Source organism: Monodelphis domestica, chromosome X (genome assembly GCF_027887165.1).
Source record: "Monodelphis domestica isolate mMonDom1 chromosome X, mMonDom1.pri, whole genome shotgun sequence".
NCBI classification, from domain to species: domain Eukaryota; kingdom Metazoa; phylum Chordata; class Mammalia; order Didelphimorphia; family Didelphidae; genus Monodelphis; species Monodelphis domestica.
The window spans coordinates 85,552,150-85,573,499 of NC_077235.1; the positions used below are offsets into that span (position 1 = coordinate 85,552,150).

The following is a 21,350-nucleotide window of genomic DNA, read 5'->3' on the forward strand; positions in this document are numbered from 1 at the left end:
CAGTGCTGAGTAGATACATCACAGTTCTTTGGCCCATCAATAGCCTTCAGGGCACTATAGAGGCACTTTGGGTTGTTACTATTAATGTAAAACTGAATTTCATTTGCCTTCTTACTGAGCCAAGAATCCGGTATCATTTGCACCTTGCTTTTGATGGACTTAAACATTGCCTCTTTAGAGATAGATGAGCCATCATGCTCGCAATCTTGTGGAGTTCTCGTTTTTTTCAATTAGTAGCTTCTGAATTTCCATATCACTTTCATCGAGCCAATCCTGATATTTGTAAGCATTCTGCCCTCGATGAGTAAAGGCATCGCTGTCCCCGCAATATCTTAAAGCCACCCATTCCTTTTCAGCTCCCCTGTTGTTAAGCCTGGTTTTTCTCTGCTTTCCCTCCAAGGCAGCAGCCAGTTTGTCGCACATGGAGAAATTCTCTAATCTTGATGTGGAGTCTTCGGGTAGTTGTCTCATCTGAGGACTGCTGCTTTTGTTGGATCTGGATGTTTACCTTGGAGAGGATAAGTCTCTAATTGCTCTAGCACCTTTCCCACGCATTCTGTGCCTTTGTCACTATCACATGGCTGTCTCTCCTCCTTCTCACAATGATGACATAGCCTATTAAATGCCAATGGCTGCTGCAGATCTTACTTGATAATGATAAGAATAAAGCCGGGCGGGGTTGGGGGTCGGTTCTGAAAGTGGATTTTGGGGAGGACATAACTGACTCTGTTTTGCCCTGTATTTGCCATTTGCACGACCCCTGTCTGAAATGCATAACCAGTTTCCCTTTGGTGTCTTCTTTGTTTTCTTAATTGATACAAAGAGACTTGTTTACAAAAAGGAAGCCTTTAGAAGCCTACAGAATATTCCTGTCCTTTATCCAGTATGGTAGGTGATGCATCTTTCCTTTTGATTCAGTACAATTGGACATACCAGCAAGGACAGGCCCCTTCTCAATCTCTTATAGCCAATGGTGTGCATTTTCTTTAAGAAGCAGAAGGTTTTCCTAAAAGCCTCTCACCTTCCGCCGTAGAACCTTGGGATTATGTATCGATTCCAAGGCAGAAGAGTGCTAATGGCTAGACAGTGGGGGTTAGGGGACTGTGTCCAGGGTCACACATGGGAACTCGAGCCCTCTGGTCTAAATCCTCTGAGTCACCTTGCTGCCCCCAAGAAGCAGATTCTTTCCAAAATAACCAGCTGCACTCTGCTGAGGACCCAGGTTTCTTCCTTTCCCCCCGTAGTGTGTCACTACTACCAGCCAAACTGTGATTGGCGTGGCTTTCCATCAACTATTTGCTGAGTGCAGCAAGTGTCAGTGAATAAACTGCATGGGATCGGTCTCTGATGCAAGCTACCTTAATGGCAGTGGCTAGTTGACAACCCAAGGAAAGTTCACACAACCAAGAATTCTACTTGTCATTTTGATGATTCATTTTCTTCTCCTGAATTGTAACCAGGCGTTCTCTTAACCCATAGTATTTCTGCATTAAATCCTGCCTTCTCTTTCCTTTATTCCTGCCTTTGACCTTAATTGGGCCAGGCTCTACCCCCTGCCTTGGGTGTCTTGGGTGGAGCTCTTAGGCCCAGATCCCGTAGTCTTAGTCTTGGAGTAGGAGGGAGCTAATTCCTGCCCCTGCACCAGTGTGGGTGCTGTGGCTCAGCTGTGGCTTGAGGTGAGGAGGCTGGGTGCTAATTTTGTCTTTTGTCCAGGCCTGGGAAGTTACCTGGGGCCAAGCATTGCCCCTGTCTTCAACTTACCCTGGAACTAGGATCCGGGGTAGGGCTGTGCCCTTACTGCTCTAGTGTGCAGCTGCAGATGGCTCCTAGCGTGGCCCCATGCAGGACGTGATGCCAGCCTCAGTCTCGCCTTAGCCGGCTGAGCCTAGAATCCAGGCTGACTTGGGGCCTCGTCCCTATGGCCGGAATTCGGAGCTCACTGGGGGTTTTGTTGAATGTTTTTTCAGCTTCCCTTGGGTGATTCTCAGGGCGGGTAGCCGAGCCTAGAACCCTGAACACTGCCATTTTGGACCCAAGTGACTCCTAAAAATGTCAATCCTCCCTCGGAGAGGTGACGCCTTAAGCCTTAGCTGTTCAGCTCAGTGCGAATCGGATTCTCAGAGCTGTTCAGACAGGACAACTGGCTAAGAGCTTCTCCTGGAGAGAAGCTGTGAGGAGAGGAGGAGAGAAAGTAGAGCGTAGGGCACTGGCTGCCTGGGGAAGACAGGGCTGCTTTAAACGTGGGGCCCCAGGAGACAGTGGAGAGGAAGGAGGGAGAGGAAATCTAATAGCCACAGGCAAAAGTCTTGGCCTTACAGTGAGGGGGAGAGACAAGGTGAGGCCAGATCTGATCTGGCTGTTGTGCCTGTTTCGTTGGGCCTTCTGGGCCTAGACCAATTCCCATTTGAACTTGGAGGCAATCTCTTTGAAGGTTTGTCATTCAGGCCAGCTGTGGCTGCACTTTGAATGGGGGGTCCTTAGGGCCCTGTCCCGGGGCTGTCTTCCTCTCCATGATTTCACTTGGCGATCTTATGAACTCCCATGGGTCCAATGATCATCTATCTCTCTGCTGCTGATTCTAAGATGTACTTATATGTGTCTAACCTTCCTCCTGGCCTCCAGTCTTGCCTCAAAGTTTCACAGCCATCTTAAACTCAACATACCCCAAAGTTCACGCACCTTCCCCTAAAGCCCTCCCCTCTCCCTAGAACAGCCAATGAAAAGGCATAGTGTCCAGAAATGGTGTTAGCTTGAGAAATAGCCAGAAGGCCAGTGTAGCTGAGTTTGTGGAGGGGAACCACGTGGAATAGGAGTCCAAAATTGGAAAGGAAGGAAGAGGAGAGGTCATGAAGGGCTTTAAATGCCAAACAGCATACTTTTTATTTGATCCTGGAAGTAATAGGGAGCCAGCGGAGTTTGTGGATGAGGGGAATGACATGGTCAGACTTTAGGAAAATCATTTTGGTGGTTGAGTGGGGAATGGATGAGAGTGGAGAGAGACTTGAGATGGAGATCAACCAGAAGGCTGTTGCAATAGTCCTACTAACTGCTGGTACCAAAGTGGCGAGTGTGTAAATGGAGAGAAAGCGATTTATACCGGAGGCATTTTGAAGTTAGAAATGACAAGTTTTAGCAACAGATTGGTATGTGATGTGAGTGTGAGTAATCAAGGATGACACTGAGATTGTGAACCTGAGTGACTGGGAGAATGCTGGGGCCACGAGCAGCAATAAGTAGGTTTAGAAGGAGGGGAGTTTAGGGGGAGTTATAGTGAGTTCTGTTTTGGACAGACATGATGGGATCCAGCTTGAGAGAAGGTCCAGTCAGAGAAGTGGATTTGAGAATCATTGGCATAGAGATGAGATCTGCTGAGATCACCTGTGGAGGTAGTCCAGAGGGAGAAGAGAAGCGGGCCCAGGATTGGACCCAGAGGGGGCATGTTTTGGGTAAGGATCCAGCAAAGGAACTGAGAAGCAGTCTTTAGCAGGAGGAGAGAGTGATCCCAGTGTCCAAGGCTGCAACGAGGTCTAGGAGAATGAGGATTCAGGAAAGAGCATTGGATCTGGCTCTTATGAGATCACGGGTAACTTTGGAAAAATCGGTTTCAGTGGAATGATGAGGTCAGAAGCCATTATGGAGAAGGGTTAGACCCAAATGAGAGAAAGTGACAGCACTGGATGTAGATGACATTTTCTCCAGTTTAGCCCCCCAAAGGAGGTACCAGGAATGGTCAGCTCAAGTGAGGGTGTTGTAAGGATGGGAGACACATGGTTGTGTTTTTAGGCAGCAGAGAGGGTGGCAGTGGATAAAGGAGAGGTTAAAATTAGAGAGTAGGGGGAGGCAATCTGCTGGAGAAGACTGGCTGGGATCAAGGGTATACTTACAGGGGCAAGGATAAGGGCTGCCCTATCACATGAGGTGGGGAGATATCTTAAACTCGTTGTGTCCAAAACTGAACTTCCTCACTCTAGGCCCAGGACACTGACTCTTCTGTGCCACCTAGCTACCTGGAGATTATATCATATGACCTTGTTGTACATCCAGTGAGCTCAGTATTATGGCTTGCTGTAGCTCCAGTCAGCAGGTGAACAGGTGGGAAGGTGTCAGATAGTCGGAGAAATCTAAGGTTGAAGGCACGACTGGGGTTAGGGCAAGGGGGCAAGAGATTAAAGTGTAGAGTTGAACAAATTCACCAAGCAGGAAAGATAAGGGAGAAAAGTGTAGCCATTTCAGAGGGGACAGTCTAGAAGAGAACTGAAGGGAGAAAAGGATTGGAGGTCACAATATCACACTGATAACACTTTTAGGGATGTTGAGGGAGAGGGACATGGAATCATAAAAGATTAGGATGAAAGAAAGTCACGAATATGGAAGTGGATCACGTATGGATGATCAACAGCATGTCCATCTTTGCAGGTAGCAGAAGTGGGGTGGAAGGCTAGGCAATGGGAAGTAGACAAATTGAGGAAATGGGAAGTTTGCGTATTAAAGCGAGTATTAGTACTTGTGTCAATGTCCCCAGGTAGGAGGGCATGAGTTGGAGAGGAGATAAAGACTGAGGAAGGAAGGAGAACATCCTGGGGGTCACTAGATATCAGTTACCAGAATCTGGAATGGTTGGTAAATTCAGATTTTGTGACTCTGTTACTGAGTGGTGGTGGTAGAGTGTCCGAAGTGGCGGTGGAGAGCAGGAAGTATTCTTATTTCCCCATCATGGACCAATGAATTTGGGGGAATGAGTTAAAGTGTGACCAGTCCTGGAAAGGGGTGGCTCGAGATGCAGCGTCAGCAGAGGGTAGCCAGGTCTCAGTGAGAGTGCAGCTAAGGAGGAAACCATTGTTTGGGGGACAAAACATTGTTTGGGGCAGAGAGGTTAACTTTGGAAAGACACAAAGAGGTTGCATTCTCTCACTTCATTTCATTTCCAGAAGAAAGCTTAGTCCACCAGGCTGACGGGAAGAGGCCACTCAAATTTGGGGGAGTTACAGAGCAGAGGAACCTGACATCCCCCAAGTGCATCCCTCGGATTCTCTGCTGTGGCAGCACCATGAATGTTATCTTCCTTGGGTCTAATTAGGATTGCTCCTGAATGAATTTGGAAACCAGTGCTCAGGATGAGGGGACCGAGGGGCTGGGCTGGAGAGCTTTTGATGTGTAGAGGAAGGCTAAGGAGGGAACTTGCACCAGATGACTTTGAGCACAGCAAAACAAGAGGCAAAGTCACCTACTGAGGAGAGATTAATGAAGCTTCTTAATTAACAGGCTTTTGCAAGTAATAAATCGTCAAGAATCAGAATTGTGTGCCTTTTTCTTTGTCCTCAATGACTCCCTCTCCAGTCATGTATTTAATGTTGCCAGTTCGGGGGGCCATTACTGATCTGAGATCAAGAAGACTCTTTCCTTTCCATGATGCCTATCATACAAGGATCACTCTAGCTAAGGACCCGTCCTCACAAGCTACCCACAAAGTAGTCATTCATTTTTTATGACAATTCATGACATTGTCTGTTAAAGTAATGAAGTGCCACAACCACAGACCCTGGAAACACAGAAGCATCGAAAAAGTCTGGCTCACATTGGTGAGCTTATGGAGCCCCGAAGTATGTTTGAGCACAGGCCTCAGCATTGTTGCGGTTCCTTGGCTTCCTGCCTGGTCCGAGAGATGGGGGAACCACAGCCCGGGAGGCTAGGCCGATGGGAACACTCTATATTTCTCAGATAGCAGCAGGGACCAAGCCCCAGCCTTTGAATGTATTCAGCAGGAGGGCCCAGAATTAAAGCCAAGGAAGAGAAAATTCATAATGCCCCCATAGCAAAGAATTTGGGGAATGCATTTGGGGGGCATCTGGGTCTCCTTACTCTTCAGTTTCCCAGTATTTGGGTGGCTTCCTCCCACCAGCCTTTTGCCTGGTGAATAAGCTTTCTTCTGGAGGTGAAATTAAGTTCTTCTTGATAGTTCATCACTATTGATATAATGCCCTCCTCAGTCACCCTTTTCTCCTTCCTCACTGGACTGAAAAGATGAGATTCCCTCTCACTGTGTGTGTGTGTATGAGAGGGAGGGAGACAGAGGGAGAGGGACAGACAGACAGACAGACAGACAGACAGAGAGGGGGGAGAGAGAGGGGGAGGAGAGACAGAGAGAGGGAGAGAGAGACAGAGACAGAGACAGAGAGAGAGAGAGAGACAGACACAGAGAGACAGAGACAGAGAGACAGAGACAGAGAGAGAGAGAGAGACAGAGAGAATCTCATCTTTTCATATGTGTGCGTATATTTATAGATCCATATCCTGTGAGAACCTAGCTATTTTCTTGTTGTCTCCTCATTCGAACATGAGCTCCTTGAAGGCAGGGCCTGCCTTTGCCCTTTTCTTATATCTCCAAGGCTTGGCACAGAATGTGATACACAGTAGTTGCTTACTAAATGTTTCTTACTGTTGATTTGGGGCTAGAATTCCAGAATCCTATGTTGTCGTTGTTTGGTTTTGTGGTTGTCTTTGGACTAGCCCACAGGTTGCCAGTTAGCTGCAGAATAAAGGCACAAAGGCCCAAGAATAGCAGTCCAGGACAGCAGAATGGCGTCTGGCATGCAAGAGCCCCCAGACCCCTAGACAGATCTCTGACTGCACTGGAGTAGCCAGGGTTTTGCTCTAGGAAAGCCAAGAGCACTAGCCTGCTTTCCCCCCTGCCCCAGACTGGCCCAGCATACCAAAAAGGCTAGTTCAGGCTTTATCCCTTAAATCTGCTAAAAGGACCCCGAAGTTTTGAAATCACAGCCAAGCGAGTCAGAACAAGTGAAGATGAGGTTGTGTGGCATTCACATCCAAACAACGCAGAGGAGGAGGAGGAGGAGGAAACAGAATCCCTCCGACTCTGCTAGACATGTATTCTGGGCTTCAAGATCAAGAATGTTTTTGTTACTTCTAGCATTTGTTTTTCAGCCTACCGATTAAGACGTAGAGCTAGAAATTCACCCTTTAGCCAAGAGATCGTTGTAATTAAATGTCCACACCAAACATGGCCCTGTTGCAGATAACATCAGGCAAGCAGCACCAAGAGCTACATGGAGGAAAGACTGAAGCCTTTCCTGGGGCACAAGCAGAGCCGAGAGAGCCAAGCCAAACCCTGGGTGTGAAACAGGAACAAGCAAGTCGAGGAGATGATCTGGACCCAGAAAGTACATGGAAGTTGGTGCTCAAGACAACTTGGTGGGTATGAATTCAAAGTTGAAATCCACAAAACGTCCTAAACTCTACCCAGTGGAGCGGGACAACTCCCACTGCTAATGCAATCTACTCTCTCTTCTTTACCTATTTGGGTTTGTTAGCATTTGTCAAGTTCACTGATAGAAAAGCAACCTTTTGTTAAGAAAGGAACATGCAGAAAATGCATTGACTTCAGCCCTCTTCAGGGGTAGGGGGAGAAGGGATGATAAGAAACAGACAGGGCCACGTGTTCAGGTTCTGCCTTTGTCCTGCCTAGAAGAGACCATGTAGTCCAATCTCCTAATCTTACAGATGAGAAAACTGAGGCACGGGTGACTTGCCCAATGGTAACTTTGTAAAACACAGGGGTTGGAATAGATGATCTCTGAAATTTCTTTTAGCTAGAACTTCTATGCACTTATTATTAAAACACATGCCAAACTGGGGACCTCCAGAATTCTGGAAAGGACTACTTTGGACAGGGAGCTTTTCAGGGACTTCAGTCTCCATCCCGATCCAATGCTAGCTTTCTAGAGCTTGAGCAGGCTCATGCCTAGGGCTCAGGACTTCAACCAATCCAAGTCTAAAAGAATCTTCCTAGATGCAGCAGGAGTTGGCAACCCCATACCATCGCTCAAGGAAAACAAGACCCCTGAGTTCATGTGGTCATCGCTTTCCCTTCTTCCTATGCCATCTGGACATGACCAAGATGGGCATTCGTTAGGAAGCCTTTAATCGGTTTGGGGGGGCCACTATTCATCCTCCACCTTTTTCCTCGTCCTCTTGATCTCTTGTATTGTCTTTCTGAAGCATTAGGGAGAGTTTGTCATCAATGATGCCACCAAAGTCTTGGTGGACCAACAGCAAGACGGGATTCACATGTATCCCCGGAGAGCCAGAATAGTAGGAATAGGAAGGAGGGAAGGAGCATATTCAAGTACACCCCCTGCTCGGAAAGGACTCACACCAGCATACTAAGGCTTAGAGAAGGTAGGCAATGCTAGACTCCATTCTTTGACTGAAGTAGAAACTTTGTTGTTAACAAGAAAAAACTTCTTGATACAAACTAGAACAACCTCTTAGGAAAGGTGGTTGCCCTCAGATGTAACAGATGGAACTGCTTGGGATGTACAAGGTAAGGTTTTGCCTCCAAGTCCCAGGGAATGAGTTAGGGGGCTGCTAAAAAGGGAACGGGCAATTTTTTGTCCTGGGTGTCCAGGAGGAGCTGGAAGAACACTATCAAGAAGACTCCTGCAGAGTGTGTAGTATGGTGCTTAATAAATACTTGCTGCCTGACTCTGTGCTAGGCGCTGCTCCTTTGCATCTCTTTTACTCCATCAGTTTCTCATTATGCCTCTCAGGCTAGGGGATGGAGCACCTGGTCCCTCTCCTTTCATCTTCTCCCTGTTCTAAGAGCTGTCTTTAATGATCTTCCTCCTCTTGGCCCACACTGGACCTGCAGTGCGAATTCCTTTGTGATCATTGACCTTGGAGGCTTGCTAAGACTCGTCTTTCCTTTCCATCTTTTAAAGCTATTTGAACTGTAAAGTGGTGGGGTCCTGTGTCTGATGAAGAAGCCCCCGGTGGGAAGGAAGAGGGCCCTCATTTAGAGGTGGCTGCCATCTTCTTTCCAGGAATGTGTGTGTGAGTGCTAAAGGTTATTTCTCAAAAGGAATGTTTAATTTCAGGAAGTTCTTTTCCATCCATTTAGCCATTTGTGTTGGGAAAGACTGAAGGGGGACAGCAGCAATTGAGGTGGAAAGATAGTGTCATGGAAACAATGAACCCAAACTTGGGCCGACCTTGAGAGATGGTGGAGGATAGAAGGGCCTGGGGCACCATGGTCCATGGGGTCATGCCTGGGCAACAGACAACACAACAAAAAACTGTGCCAGGAGTTTCTCCTGGAAGGTGCTCTGTTCACGAATGCTCATGAATTCCCCTTCCCCTTTGAGGTGCCATCTTTTTTACTGAGATCTAGACCACCAATCTATCGGCCAGAGGTAAGAAGTGCAAGGAAGGGGCAAACCCCAGTGCCTTCTAGTAGGATGCACTATAGCACTAGCGATATGATTCTTCCAGCGAATATAACTATGGCCTGAGCAAAAGAGGTGGCAAAGTGACTTTCCAAGAAACAGAACATTGAGAGGAACCTTAGAATCCAAAGTTTGTAGGCAAGGTTAGATGTTCGCAGGTGCTTCAATCACCCTTGTGTGATGGAGTGGCTGCGTCCTTGCATCTCGCATGTAGGCTTGTTGATATTTTGCCTGAAGCGTGATGCCAAAATGGAACAGAGCTCTCCAGACTGTTTGGCCAGAACAGAGTCTAGAAGAAATACAGTGTCTCCCCAAATTCCATGTCCTGAACGTCGTGACTTTATTAATGCAGTCCATTAAAGCCATTAAGTCTTTTTCACGTCATGTTTTTGTGTTGTGTCATTTATTTTACATTTATCATTGTTACTTTTCATCCACTTATTAGATTTGGTCCATTAATCTCATAAGAGCTTATCATGGTGTTTTTAAAATTAAGCAGTAGTTGTCCCTCCTAATCTTTGTTACCCACAAATCGGTTAAATCTGAACTGTGGGAAGGTCACTCTAAGGCCTTCCCGGGACAGACCCAGCCACCAAAACTCTTCTCCAGGTACTGAGCCACAGCCAGGGTCAGGTGGTCATTGAAGGGGCCAGCCACCACCTGGATACCCAGAGGAAGCCCCTGACTGCTCAGGCCAAGTGGGCACTGGGTCACAGGCAAGCCCAGGGCATTGAAGATACCTAAAGGGAGCAGAAGAACACAGTTGTTTTTTAAGATTCATTCATTCATTCATTCATTCATTCATTCATTCATTCATTCCACTTTCTTCACAGACAAATGCAGTCTTAATTTCATTGTCTGTACAGCTTTCTCTAAGTTCAGGAGGGATACCAGCACAGAAGGAAAGATCCTAATTACTTGGTACTGCCAACTGTGTTACTTTTTCCAAAACAACATATGGTGATGAAGAGATCATGGTGTGATGAGGATACCAACTAGGCAAATGAAACTATGCTTGGCCCAAGAAAACCGGGACTACAGGTGCCACTGGTATTGTGACAAGGGGAGGCTTGCTGATAAGGAGAATGGGGAGAAGGGCATACTCGGAAATGGTCCATTGGGAATCTTGGGATCAGTGTGTATCCTCACATCCTGCGGATGAGGAGAGGACCCTATCATGGACATTCCAGCAAATTAGTGCAGGGGCGGGCCACAAGTGGGGAACTCTTGCTTGGCTAGGCTTAGCGTGTTTGGATAAATAACATAATAAGAACGTTTGAAGTATTGCTGATTTTTTGGACAAATTTAATGTGTGTTTTGGAGCTCTTCAAATGCCTTGAGGAAGTGGATTTTTTAAAAATAAGAGATGTATTGCTCCCGTTGGAATAAAAACAATCCATTAGTATAAGTGTTAACTGGAAGTGAAGATAAACATTCAATAAGACAAAATGTGGTAGTGATGAAAGACTCAATACATGTCAATAGCAAAAAAAAACCCCAACTTACTACATTAAGAAGGCAGGAAAATGCACAAAACGGAGAAAGCATGAATTGCAAAACGTCAGTGGTGAGAACACCAATTAGGTGGTTTTATAGAATCACAGAATTTGAGAGTAGGAAGGAACCTGACATGGATGACATCCAAATGCTAACACATCCATTGAGTGCTGCTAGTTGCTAGACTAAATCTACCTCTTTGCCACGTGCATCCTTTGCTTCTGGTTCCTTCCTTGGAACCCTTCAGTACAAGTCGGTTCCCTCCTCTACCTGGCAGCCCTTCAAACTCAAGCTCAACATCCCCACTGAATCTACTCTCCAAGGCCTGAAAGGGGCTTCATAGTTATATTCAACTTCAGATGGAATGGTTATGAATAGAAAGGCACAAGACACCTGAGCCTCTACAGCATGCAACAGGTAAGTTGGCAAACTTTGGCTTTACGAGGCTATCAGAGAGTACACTTGTGAAGCCCTTGGATTCCAGCAGCTCCCAGGAGGAGCAGCCTGTGCTGTGGACAAATGCATCTCTTCCCAAGCTGGGATCCACAGGAAATTCTAACTCAACTCACCTGTGTAAGAAAAGTTGAAAGGCCTTGTCAGAGGGAAGTGGTGCTTGGGAGCCACTTTAGGATGGGAGGGGTATAAGAAGACTCCATTATTTCCCAGCATGTCTACAAGGTCTGACCAAAGAGTTTGCCGTAATTTTTCAAACTTGGTATTGGTTTGATGGTCATGTTTGAGAACTGATTCCATCAGGCCCAGACCTATGGATGACAATGAAAATTGATATGAGATTAGAAAGGGCACTTATGTTTAATACCCTCTGATTGGGAGAGTATTTGCACATACAGTCTCTGCTCCTCACACTTTGCCTCACAGGAATTATCCAGGTCTTCCAAAGATACCTTCCTTGGCTTTTAGCAGCCCCTTTTCCCTATATCCATGGCACAAACCATCGCACCTCACCAAGAAGGGCAGATTCAAGATTCTCTGCCACCAAAGCAGTTTTCAACAGAATGTCAGCTTGGGACCCAGGGTTCATTAAACTGCTGCCTCTTCCTAGTGGCTGGACAATCATTTGGGGCGCTGAGTAGCAGCTCCCTGCTTCAACCAGGGGCTACATTTTTGTGCCCAAATCCTCTGGGATACAGTATATCTAGCATCTGAAGCTTGCCTACTGACTAACTTAACAACGAAAAGAAACTTAGTTACTCCCTCCACTTTTCAAAAAGGAAACTGAGGCCATCCCAGGAATGAGGCTTTCAATTAGGGTTGTACCAGTGGTGGTGGAGAAGTGCATCTGGAAGGAAGAACTGTCTAAAGGTGAAGGAGGAAGAGAAGGCAAAGACAAAAGAAGCCATGGTCTCAATAATGGGCGACTGAGTGACACTTGGCTGTGTGATTTTCTCCAGATCACTATCTTAAGTGGGTTAGCATTAGGAATAGAAGTCAGAAGAAGCCTTGAAAACCTAACTCCAAGCACTAGAAAATGTGGCCTACCCATAGGTGAGAGTTTCACTGACCAGCAAGACAGCAAGCTTGTGGCTCAGCAAAAGTCTGGTCAATCATTGCCACCGCCCAGTATTAGAGGGGATAAGCAAAGCATTGGCCCAGGTTCATGAGATCACAGGGGTTTCCATTAGAAATACAATACGGCTAAACCCACTTTCTCTCCCTTCTAGGACAGTACCTACCATCTCAACCCATTTCCTCATGGAACTATTTTACAAATTGTAACACTTTGGCAAACTCCTCAGATTGTGAGCTACCTTCCTGACAGGTTAGCTAGGCCATATCTTTCTCCTTATCCTTATTCCGTGTAAAAAGAAAATTTTCAAGGACTTCAGGATTAAAAATTTTGCTCAGGCTTCTTGCATGCTGCCGTTTCCCTGTGAGAGAAGATGGCTGGATGTACCAATAGAAGGGATGGTGTGTGTTGACATCCCAAGGAACCACTTCATCAGTTCCCAGAGGGGCCACACAGGCTTTCCGTGATCTCCTAGCAGCTCCAGGAACTTCACCGCCTCCTGGAAGTTGTCAAACAAAACACACAGAGTTGAACCCTTGTTTTGAAACAAATGGGTCAGGTAAAACTCCTCAGCTTGCTTTTCCCAGAACTCACAATCCATAGTCTAAGGAGAGAGATACAACTGAAGAAATGAGCTCCCCTCACTATCCCTTTTTCCTGAGGAGTGACCAGGCCATTCTTCTTGTCTACAAGAGAAAAGAAATGCCTGTGGCTTCCTTTACCCAACTGACTCCTGACCTAAGGCCAGTCCTGCAATTCCAAGACTGGCATCCAGCAGAGAGCCATACAACAAGTACTCTTGGAAAATGCTCTGCCTTTTCACATTGGTATAAAGTTTGCCAAGAGAGAAAACAGAATTGTAGGAAAGGGGGAAAAAGTTCACAGAAGAAGCAGGTTTTCTCCAGAGTTCCTGTCACTGTAAACCCAAATTGCAGGATTAAAAATCAGCCTTTGTGTCCCCCATTGTATGAAAAGGGGTGTATCTCAGCCATAGAAAACCCACGATTGTGACCCCCAGAGCGTATGGTGATGTCACAGCCCCAAGACACCATACCTTGCCATCCTGGTTCCTGGCTGACATCACAGTGACCCAGATCTGGTATGAGTATTTCATCTGTCTAAGTTGGACATGCTGAACCGAGGCCCCTAGCACAGTCTCAAGATGTCTCACCACCTAAGAACAAACAAAACGATCGGTTGAAAACTCTGACTACATCCAAATGAGCAGATGAGAGCTCGCCAAAAAGGGCTCCAAGGAGCCAGACTCACTTTTCTCCTTCAGCCCACCAGAGCAATGGATGACGAAGACAACAACTAGCTAACTAGTGGTTGTAAGCATAGAAGTGCTGCCGAGCTAAGGCTATTGGGCCAGAACAGGGACCCTTTTTTCAGGCCTCATGGGCCCAAAGTAATCCATAGTCATTCCAAAGCAGAACAGAAGGGGGAGGGGCCATGCCTGATATTGAGGGTTTGTTTGGGAGGAAGTTTCAGATTGACAATGAAACCCAGTCTCACAGATAATATTTCTCTATACTGCAAGCAAAGTATTATCTTTGGATTATTCTTCCATGGCAGAATAGGAGAAGAGCATTTCATGAGTTTACATTTTGTACACGTTACTTTCTTCCAGTAATGTTTTGAAATTGTATTTTTCCCCATGACATGTAGAAATGATTTTCAACAATTGTTTTCTGACACTTTATGCTCCAAATTCTTTCCCTCCCTCTTGTCCCCTCTCCCCAATTTGAGACAGCAAGCAATTGCTATAGGTTCCACGTGGGCCATCATGCAAAACATATTCCCATATTTGTCATGTTGTGAAAGAAGACACGTATCACACATCCAGGAGAATTCAGGAAGGAAATAACAGGAACATCGGTAGGCTTCGACATGCATTCAGACTTTGTCAGCTCCTTCTCTAGTGGCAGACTGCAGCCTTTGGCTTCTTGAGTCCCTTGGAGTTGTCTTGGATCCTTCCATTGCTGATGTTCGCTAATTCATTCACTGTGGGTCATCAGATGTTATTGATGTTACTATGTACAGACTACATTCTCCTTTGTCTACTTAAAATAAGGGTAAGGCTCACGCAATGTCCTTTCTTCCATGTCTGTATGGTCTTCATCTTCAATACCCCAATGATGAAAAATTGTAAGTTCCACCTCTTCCTTTCTACACTTCAGGCTTCTTCCTTTCCCCCCTCCTTTCTCTTCTCCCACTTCAAAGCCCCCAGGACCAGAACAGAACCAATCTATCCTGGACTTCTGCATTTTCTTATTTAAGGCCCTTGATATCCCTTAGAGACATCAAGATTCTGAATTGACACTTGTTTCTTTTCCCTGTATTAGAATGTTGGCATTACATCACCACACAGCCTTGACTAGTAGTTCCAACAATCTAGAGGAATACCTGGGGTCTTTCATCTAATTGTCTGACTATGTCCTCCCATGTCATGCTGTATTTTTCTCCAGCTGGAGCTCCAGCTTCCCGTTGGGAAGTGGCACCCTCCACTCAATGAGGAACATTCTCTCATCACTTTCTAGTGGCTCTGAACTCCAATTGTTCAAATCGCCACCCAAAGCCAATTCCTCACTGCCCCCATCACCCAATTCCTTATTCTCACACCCTCAACCTTCCCACCTCAAAGTTCCAACCTAATTCCACCAGCCCTTCCACCGAGCCCTCTAGAATACCTGTTCTATCAGCAAAAAACTTTCCTTCATCTTAAATATTTTTCTTCTCCCATTCCTTCCATCTTCTAGCAATTCCCAAGGCCTGGCTTCTCCCTGATGACACAGAGTCCCTGGCCATTCTTTCCAGTATTGGCTGCACCTTTACTCACTCTCCTCAACAGATTGGTAAAGGCAGGAGAGTCAGAACACTCCTTACCTCCTTGTTGCAACACTCAGGTTCTCCCCTATCTCCATCATTCAGTAACCTCTCCTCAGGGCAGCTAGGTGGCTCAGTGGATAGAAAGCCAGGCCAGGAAGGTCCTGGATTCAAATATGGCTTCAGACACTTCCTAGCTGTGTGATCCTGGGCAAGTAGCTGAATCCCCTTTGCCTAATTCTTACCACTCTTCTGCCTTGGAACTGATATTTAGTATGGATTCTGAGGCAGAAAGTAAGATTTTTAAAATAAATGACCCCTCCTCCTTTGAGGTTCACAGTATTCCTATATACTACCCAATCAAAAATCCAGTAGCTGTTATCTACAGACCCACAGACATTCCCCTTCATTCCTCAATGAGTCCAGTGCCTGGCCCTCAGTTTTTTTCTTCTCCCCAATACTTGGGGATGTCAACATACATATCAACTCTTCATCAAATGCCCTAACCACTCAGCTCCTCAGTCTACTCGCTTCCTCTGACCTTTACCACAAGCGAAGATGGTATCCTTAATCTTGTTATTGTTCACAATTGTAGCTCACAAATGTATCACTTCCCTGTTCCAGAATTCTGAAATCCCCTTCTCCAACTATTATCTGTTGGCTTTCCATGCTCTTCTTCCCTTACCAAACCCTAGTCTTCTTTCAGACTGTGACCTCCAATCCCTTGACCTCTCAATTCTCTCCCAGGCCACTTGTCCTAAACTAGCCATTCTCTCCTCTTTCCCCCACCCACCTCCTATGGGAAGCCTTCCCCAACCTCTATTAATTCCAGTGCCTTCCCTCGATAAATTATTTCCTGTTTATCTTGTGTATAGCTTGCTTTGTATATATTTGTTTACATGCTGTCTCCACAATTCGATTGTAAGTTCTTTGAGGAAAGGGATTGTCTTTTGCCTCTTTTTGTATCCCCAGCAACTGGCACAGGGCCACAGAAGGCCCTTAATAAACATTTGTTGACTGACTACAGCTCTTATTTTGTAACCAAGAATTAGTCCCAAGTGAGCAAGCTCCTTAAATCTGGGGACCCTTGTCTCCTAACCTCAGTGTTAACCCCGTTCTGGGTAAGTGAAGGCAGCAGAAGAAATTCTTCCTGGAACTTTGGTTGTTTCCGAGAGGGCACCACCCAATCAGATACTTCAGACAACAATCATGCTTACATCAAGGATACTTAAATGTTTGCCTGCTTCTCAGAGACAGTTAAATTGCTATTAGAAAAACATAGGCATAACCATACATATGTATGAGTATAATATACATGTACTGATCCGTGATTGCACTTCTGGTTTAGAAACCAATACAGAACACCAGCTCAGTTATAACTTTGGAGTCTTGGAGAATGGCTTCCAGGGAGGTCAAGTGCTCCATTTGACTGAGATAGACTTTTGTATTCTTATTGCCCAAAGGGCTCACAGCTGGAGTCTAGGGGCAAAGTGAACCCATATTGCCTCAGCTTGGCACCACAACTTCCCTTGCCATGATTACCCTAGCTAGTGTGCCACCAGCATCCTAGCCCATACATAACAGCAACTACATTAATTTAGAGATTTAGGGCTGAACCAAATACATTGCCTGGGTGACACTTTTGAGAACTAGACAAAATCACAACAAAATTCATTTGGAGAAATAAAAGGTCTAGAATCTCAAAGGAAATAATGAGGGGGGAAAGTATGAGCAAGGGAGGTAGTGACATGGTATTAAGAAGGGAGGGGGAGAGAGAGAGATTAATGGAACAAATGAGATAAGCAAGAAACATAATCTAAAACAATAGACAACATTTGATAAACTCAAGAACAGCAGGAAAAACTGAAAACTGGTTTGGCAGAAAATAGGATTAGATCATCCACCTATACCATATACTAACATAAACTCAAAAGGGATATATAACCTAAATATGAGTTCTTATCATGAAAAAAATTAAATGAGATCTGGCACTTCTTACAATGAGGGCTAGAAGAATTTGAAACCAAACAAAGAAACGAAGCGATGGCAAGAGTTATAAAAAACAATTTGGGCTACATAAAATTAAAAATCTTTTTGCACAGATGATAAAATCAGTGAAGACAGAATTAGAAGAGATACAGTAGAATAGGAAAAATATTTTCATCAAATATCTATCACCAATAAAAGTTTGATATCCAAACTATATAGGGAATTGGCACAAATACATCAAGTCAAGTCATTCCCTAGAGGATACATAGTCAAATAATATGAATTGCTTCCAAAATAAAATTTACAACTACAGAAAACATGTTCCAAATGCAGATAAAATCAACCTGAATTTTTACATCGCTCTATATAAGCTGGCAACGATTAAAAAAAAATTTGAAAGAACTGTGGATGACAAACACACTGATGTATTCTGAATGAAGCTATGAATGAGTGGTCTAAGTATTTTGGATTTCAGCTTGGAGTTATTAAAGAAAAATGACTAAACAGACAGTATCTTTTATCACGGCAATCCCACTACTGGGCATATAACCCAAGGAAGTCAAAGATATAAAAAGATCAAATATCAGTCAGTATCAAATCAACAATTCATATCAAAACATGAATAGCAGCCTTTTTAATGCCAGCAAAGAACTGGGCACAAATTGGATGAAGAAACTAGATGTATGTATTTGTGTATATATGCATGCATATTTCTGCCACATTGCTTTCCAGTTTTCCCAGAAGTTGTTCGTGAATAGTGAGTTCTTACTCCAAAAGTTTATCACACACTAGGTTTACTGTGCTCATTTGCTTTTGCATATTGTGTAACTGATGGGTTGCCCAACTGCCCAGTACCAAACTGTTTCAAAATTATGGCTGTGTAGCATAGTTTGCCAGGCCCCCCACCCTCTCCATTTTTTCACTGATGCCCTTGATAGTCCTGAACTTTTGTTTCTCTAGGCAAATTTGGTTCTAATGTTTTTTCCTAGCTCTATCAAGTAACCTTTTGGCAACTGGATTGGTATGGCATTGAAGAAGTAAAGTAATATAGGGAGTATTGTCGTTTTTCCTTTATTGGCTCAGCCTACCCATGAACAATTCATATTTCTTCAACTATTTAGATCTGCCCTTATCTGCGTCTGTTTGTGACTAAGACAAAATGGGAAGAGGCAACAGTAAAACATTTTTTAAAAACCCTAACCTAATCAGTCTTAGAACTGATATTAAGTATTGATTCTATGCCACAAAAGTGGTAAGGGCTAGAGGCAATTAAAGTTGAGTGACTTGTTCAGGGCCACACGGAGAACATTTTTTCAAAACACAACTCAAATGAGAAGTTACTCTCATAGGTCACTCTAAGGTCCTTTTGAGCTCTGGTTCTATGAACTTATGACTTCTCTCTGCTATATACATGTTATTATCCAGTCGTTTTAGTTGTAGCTGATTCTTTGTGACATCATTTGGGGTTTTCTTAGCAAAGATCCTAGAGTGGCTTGCGATTTCCTTTTCCAGCTCATTTTACAGATGAGGAACTGAGGCAAATAGGGGGAAGTGACTTGCCCAGGATCACATAGCTAGGAAGTGTCTGAGGTCAGATTTTGACTCAGGTCATCCTGACTCCATGCCTGGCACTCTATCCACTGCCTCACTCAGCTGCTCCACCGCATACATACACACACATACAATTAATTACTTTAGTTGAAGCCGGAGTGCAAGTCTGATAGAACTGTCGCTAGAATCATGTGACAGCATCCAAACATTTCAACTCGCCTTTGGACAATACGACCGACTCCTATGTCTGCCATTGGTATTCGGACTAGCCACCAGAAAAAGCAGCAGCAGCATACACTTCGTAGGTGTCACTGCCATCCTGCTTCTGCTTACCTTCTTCTGGACCTGAAGTAGTTCTGGTTCCACTGGAGACACTAGAAGCGAGCCCCCATCGTGTTCCATCCAATAGAATTTTATTTTTTGTAGTGGAACCTTTTTATCCAGCTTTAACCTAAGGTGAAGGAAAGGAGTCTTGAGAAAAGGTCTCTCTGTCTCTTCCCGCTGCCTAAACTACTGAGCGGTAACCTATTTTCCCCATGATGGTCAGAATCTTCCACCTTCTGAAAGAGTGGGCTCTTCCCAAACAAAGGGGCCTGGCATGCCTCTATCAATGTAAAGAAAGGCAGCAAAGCACAGCGGTCAGAGAGGCAGAAGAAGGCAGGAGCATGGAGTGCAAGGCTGTGGAAAAACCAACACCACCAGGTCTAGGAATAAGCTCCCATGAGCCCCTGCAAATGAGGTCACTGAGAGATCTTCGAGGCAAGAAGACAATCATCGATGGGTTCAGTCTGATGTTAACTGCCTTACAGAACAAGCAATAATGACAGCTGGGTACACCTGCAGCATCTCGTCTTGTAGCCACCTTCCCTCTGCAGCCAGCAGCAAAGTCGTTTTATTTGCCCTCTGCGGTGTCGCTCTGGTGGCATCTCCTCCCCTTCCCCAGCTCTTGCTCATGCCCTTATCACCCAGCCAGTTTCCTTGCCCGCAGTCTCTCCCCACACCAGTCCTCCCCCTACAGAGCCAATCACATCATTTCCCAGTGGTGGCTGTAAGTCTTGCTGTTTTTAAAAGCAGACTAGAAAAGCACACGAAAGCTCGGATTATTCCAGCCAGCTACCACTGAACCGTTGGGATTTTCTTCTTGCTCCCCAATGGCACAGGGTAGAGGGTTAACTACTAAAATTACACACCTCACCAGAATGACAGGTTCAATGTGTGGATCATCCCACAAGCGAGAACAAGGTCACGTTTTGAAGATCAACCACGTTTTCCTACCGCTTCTTTTCTCTATTGCTTGCTCTCTCCGATTTAATAAGAGATATTTATAGAAAATTACAGGATTTGAGTTCTATCACTGATAGGGACTTCTCGGGTCATCTAGTCTAATTATCTCATTTTACAGATGTGGAAACTGAGGTCCACAGAGGTTAAATGACATGCCTAATATGCATGTGATAATTGTACATGTAATAAGAGTCAGAGGTGGGATTCGAACCAAGGTTTTCTGACTTTGGATGGAGTGTCCTTTCCATTTTTGTTTAAGATTTACCAGATGGAGAAAGAAACGTATGTGCTATGGGCCACAGGCTCATGACTGAACAACCAAACAACAAAGCACATCCACATACCATCACATCGCAGCCTTACAGCAGCTACCCTGAGAGTGGATACTACAGGTATCATTCCTGTTTTGCCAAGGAAGAAACTGAGGTTCAGAGAGGCTCACTTCTGGACATCACTAATGTATTCATGTGGAGGGGAAGCTTCCATGACTGATGTTTCAGGGTATGTGGAGGCACTCGACCCACTTCCCCATCAGTGGGCTCTTCTTGTTCTTCTGAGGCTATCTTGCCTCTGAACAAAGGCTCCCCATTTCAGGGAGCTTTAGGGACTCTTGTCAAGGACCAATTGTCTTCTCTAGTAGCTCTTCGATTGGGCTCCATTCTGAGGTACGTACAAGGCATAGTTGCCTCCTCCTGACAAAGAAGCTGGGGGATCGTCATATGGGGGGCTGACTCCCTCTAATCCGAGGTTTGCCCTTGACTGCCATCCAATAGCATGCCATTGATGAACAGTCTCCTTCTGAGAAGAGGAGAACCTTCTAGCAACTGGTTCCTTCAGAACCTCCTTCAGCCAGTTTGAAGTGGGAGAGCTAAGAGAACCACAGAATGTGAACTGAATCCATTTTCTAACAGACAGAGAGGGCCAGTTTGGAATGGATTGCTTTTCTGCTTTTTATCCAGCCCCTTCTTCAGGAAGCTCCCCCCAAATCAACATTCCCAGACGGGCTTATTTCTTTGCTAGAGCCTACGAATCCGTACCTCTGTTTTATAGATATGTAAACTGAGTCAAAGGCACTGAGAGGTCATGCAACTTAAGGATTGATGTACAGAACTTAGAATCAGGAGAGGCCTGGGTTCCAATCCCAGTATTGACAGTTACTAGCCAAGTGACCACACACTGGTCCCAATACCTCTTGCAACCTCAGTTTCCTCATTTGGAAAATGAGAATTCTACTAGTGCGTGCAGCGGCAACCTCTCAAATGAGAGGAGGCCGCACTTTCTAGCCTTTGGCTGAAATGCCCGGCACTGTTAGTATAAAGGAAAGGGAAATGCAATCAGACAACTATGGCATAAGGTAATGTCAAGAAGGTACTTATGGATGCCAGGTCCTGCCATGACTCTCAGCATGGGCTCCAAGTCCTCAGCATAGCGAC

General features: G+C 45.2%; 1 protein-coding gene and 1 long non-coding RNA gene across 2 annotated transcripts in view; one reads left to right on the top strand and one right to left on the bottom strand.

Annotated features, from left to right (window-relative positions):
- Positions 1 to 9,521, top strand: part of LOC103101662 (uncharacterized) — a 106,490-nt gene extending 96,969 nt beyond the window's left edge. Inside the window, exon 4 of the long non-coding RNA XR_008914435.1 lies at positions 7,034 to 9,521. This is a non-coding gene — a long non-coding RNA (uncharacterized LOC103101662). The remainder of the gene's footprint in view (positions 1 to 7,033) is intronic.
- A 91-nt stretch (positions 9,522 to 9,612) lies between these two features.
- Positions 9,613 to 21,350, bottom strand: part of FAAH2 (fatty acid amide hydrolase 2) — a 24,214-nt gene continuing 12,476 nt past the window's right edge. Inside the window, exons 6-11 of the mRNA XM_001375409.5 lie at positions 21,290 to 21,350; positions 18,967 to 19,084; positions 13,322 to 13,441; positions 12,655 to 12,766; positions 11,309 to 11,503; positions 9,613 to 9,982 (exon numbers count right to left, since the gene is read on the bottom strand). The exon at positions 21,290 to 21,350 is cut by the window's right edge and continues 75 nt beyond it. Coding sequence (XP_001375446.2) covers positions 9,801 to 9,982; positions 11,309 to 11,503; positions 12,655 to 12,766; positions 13,322 to 13,441; positions 18,967 to 19,084; positions 21,290 to 21,350 — 788 coding nt within the window. The 3' untranslated portion in view covers positions 9,613 to 9,800. The remainder of the gene's footprint in view (positions 9,983 to 11,308; positions 11,504 to 12,654; positions 12,767 to 13,321; positions 13,442 to 18,966; positions 19,085 to 21,289) is intronic.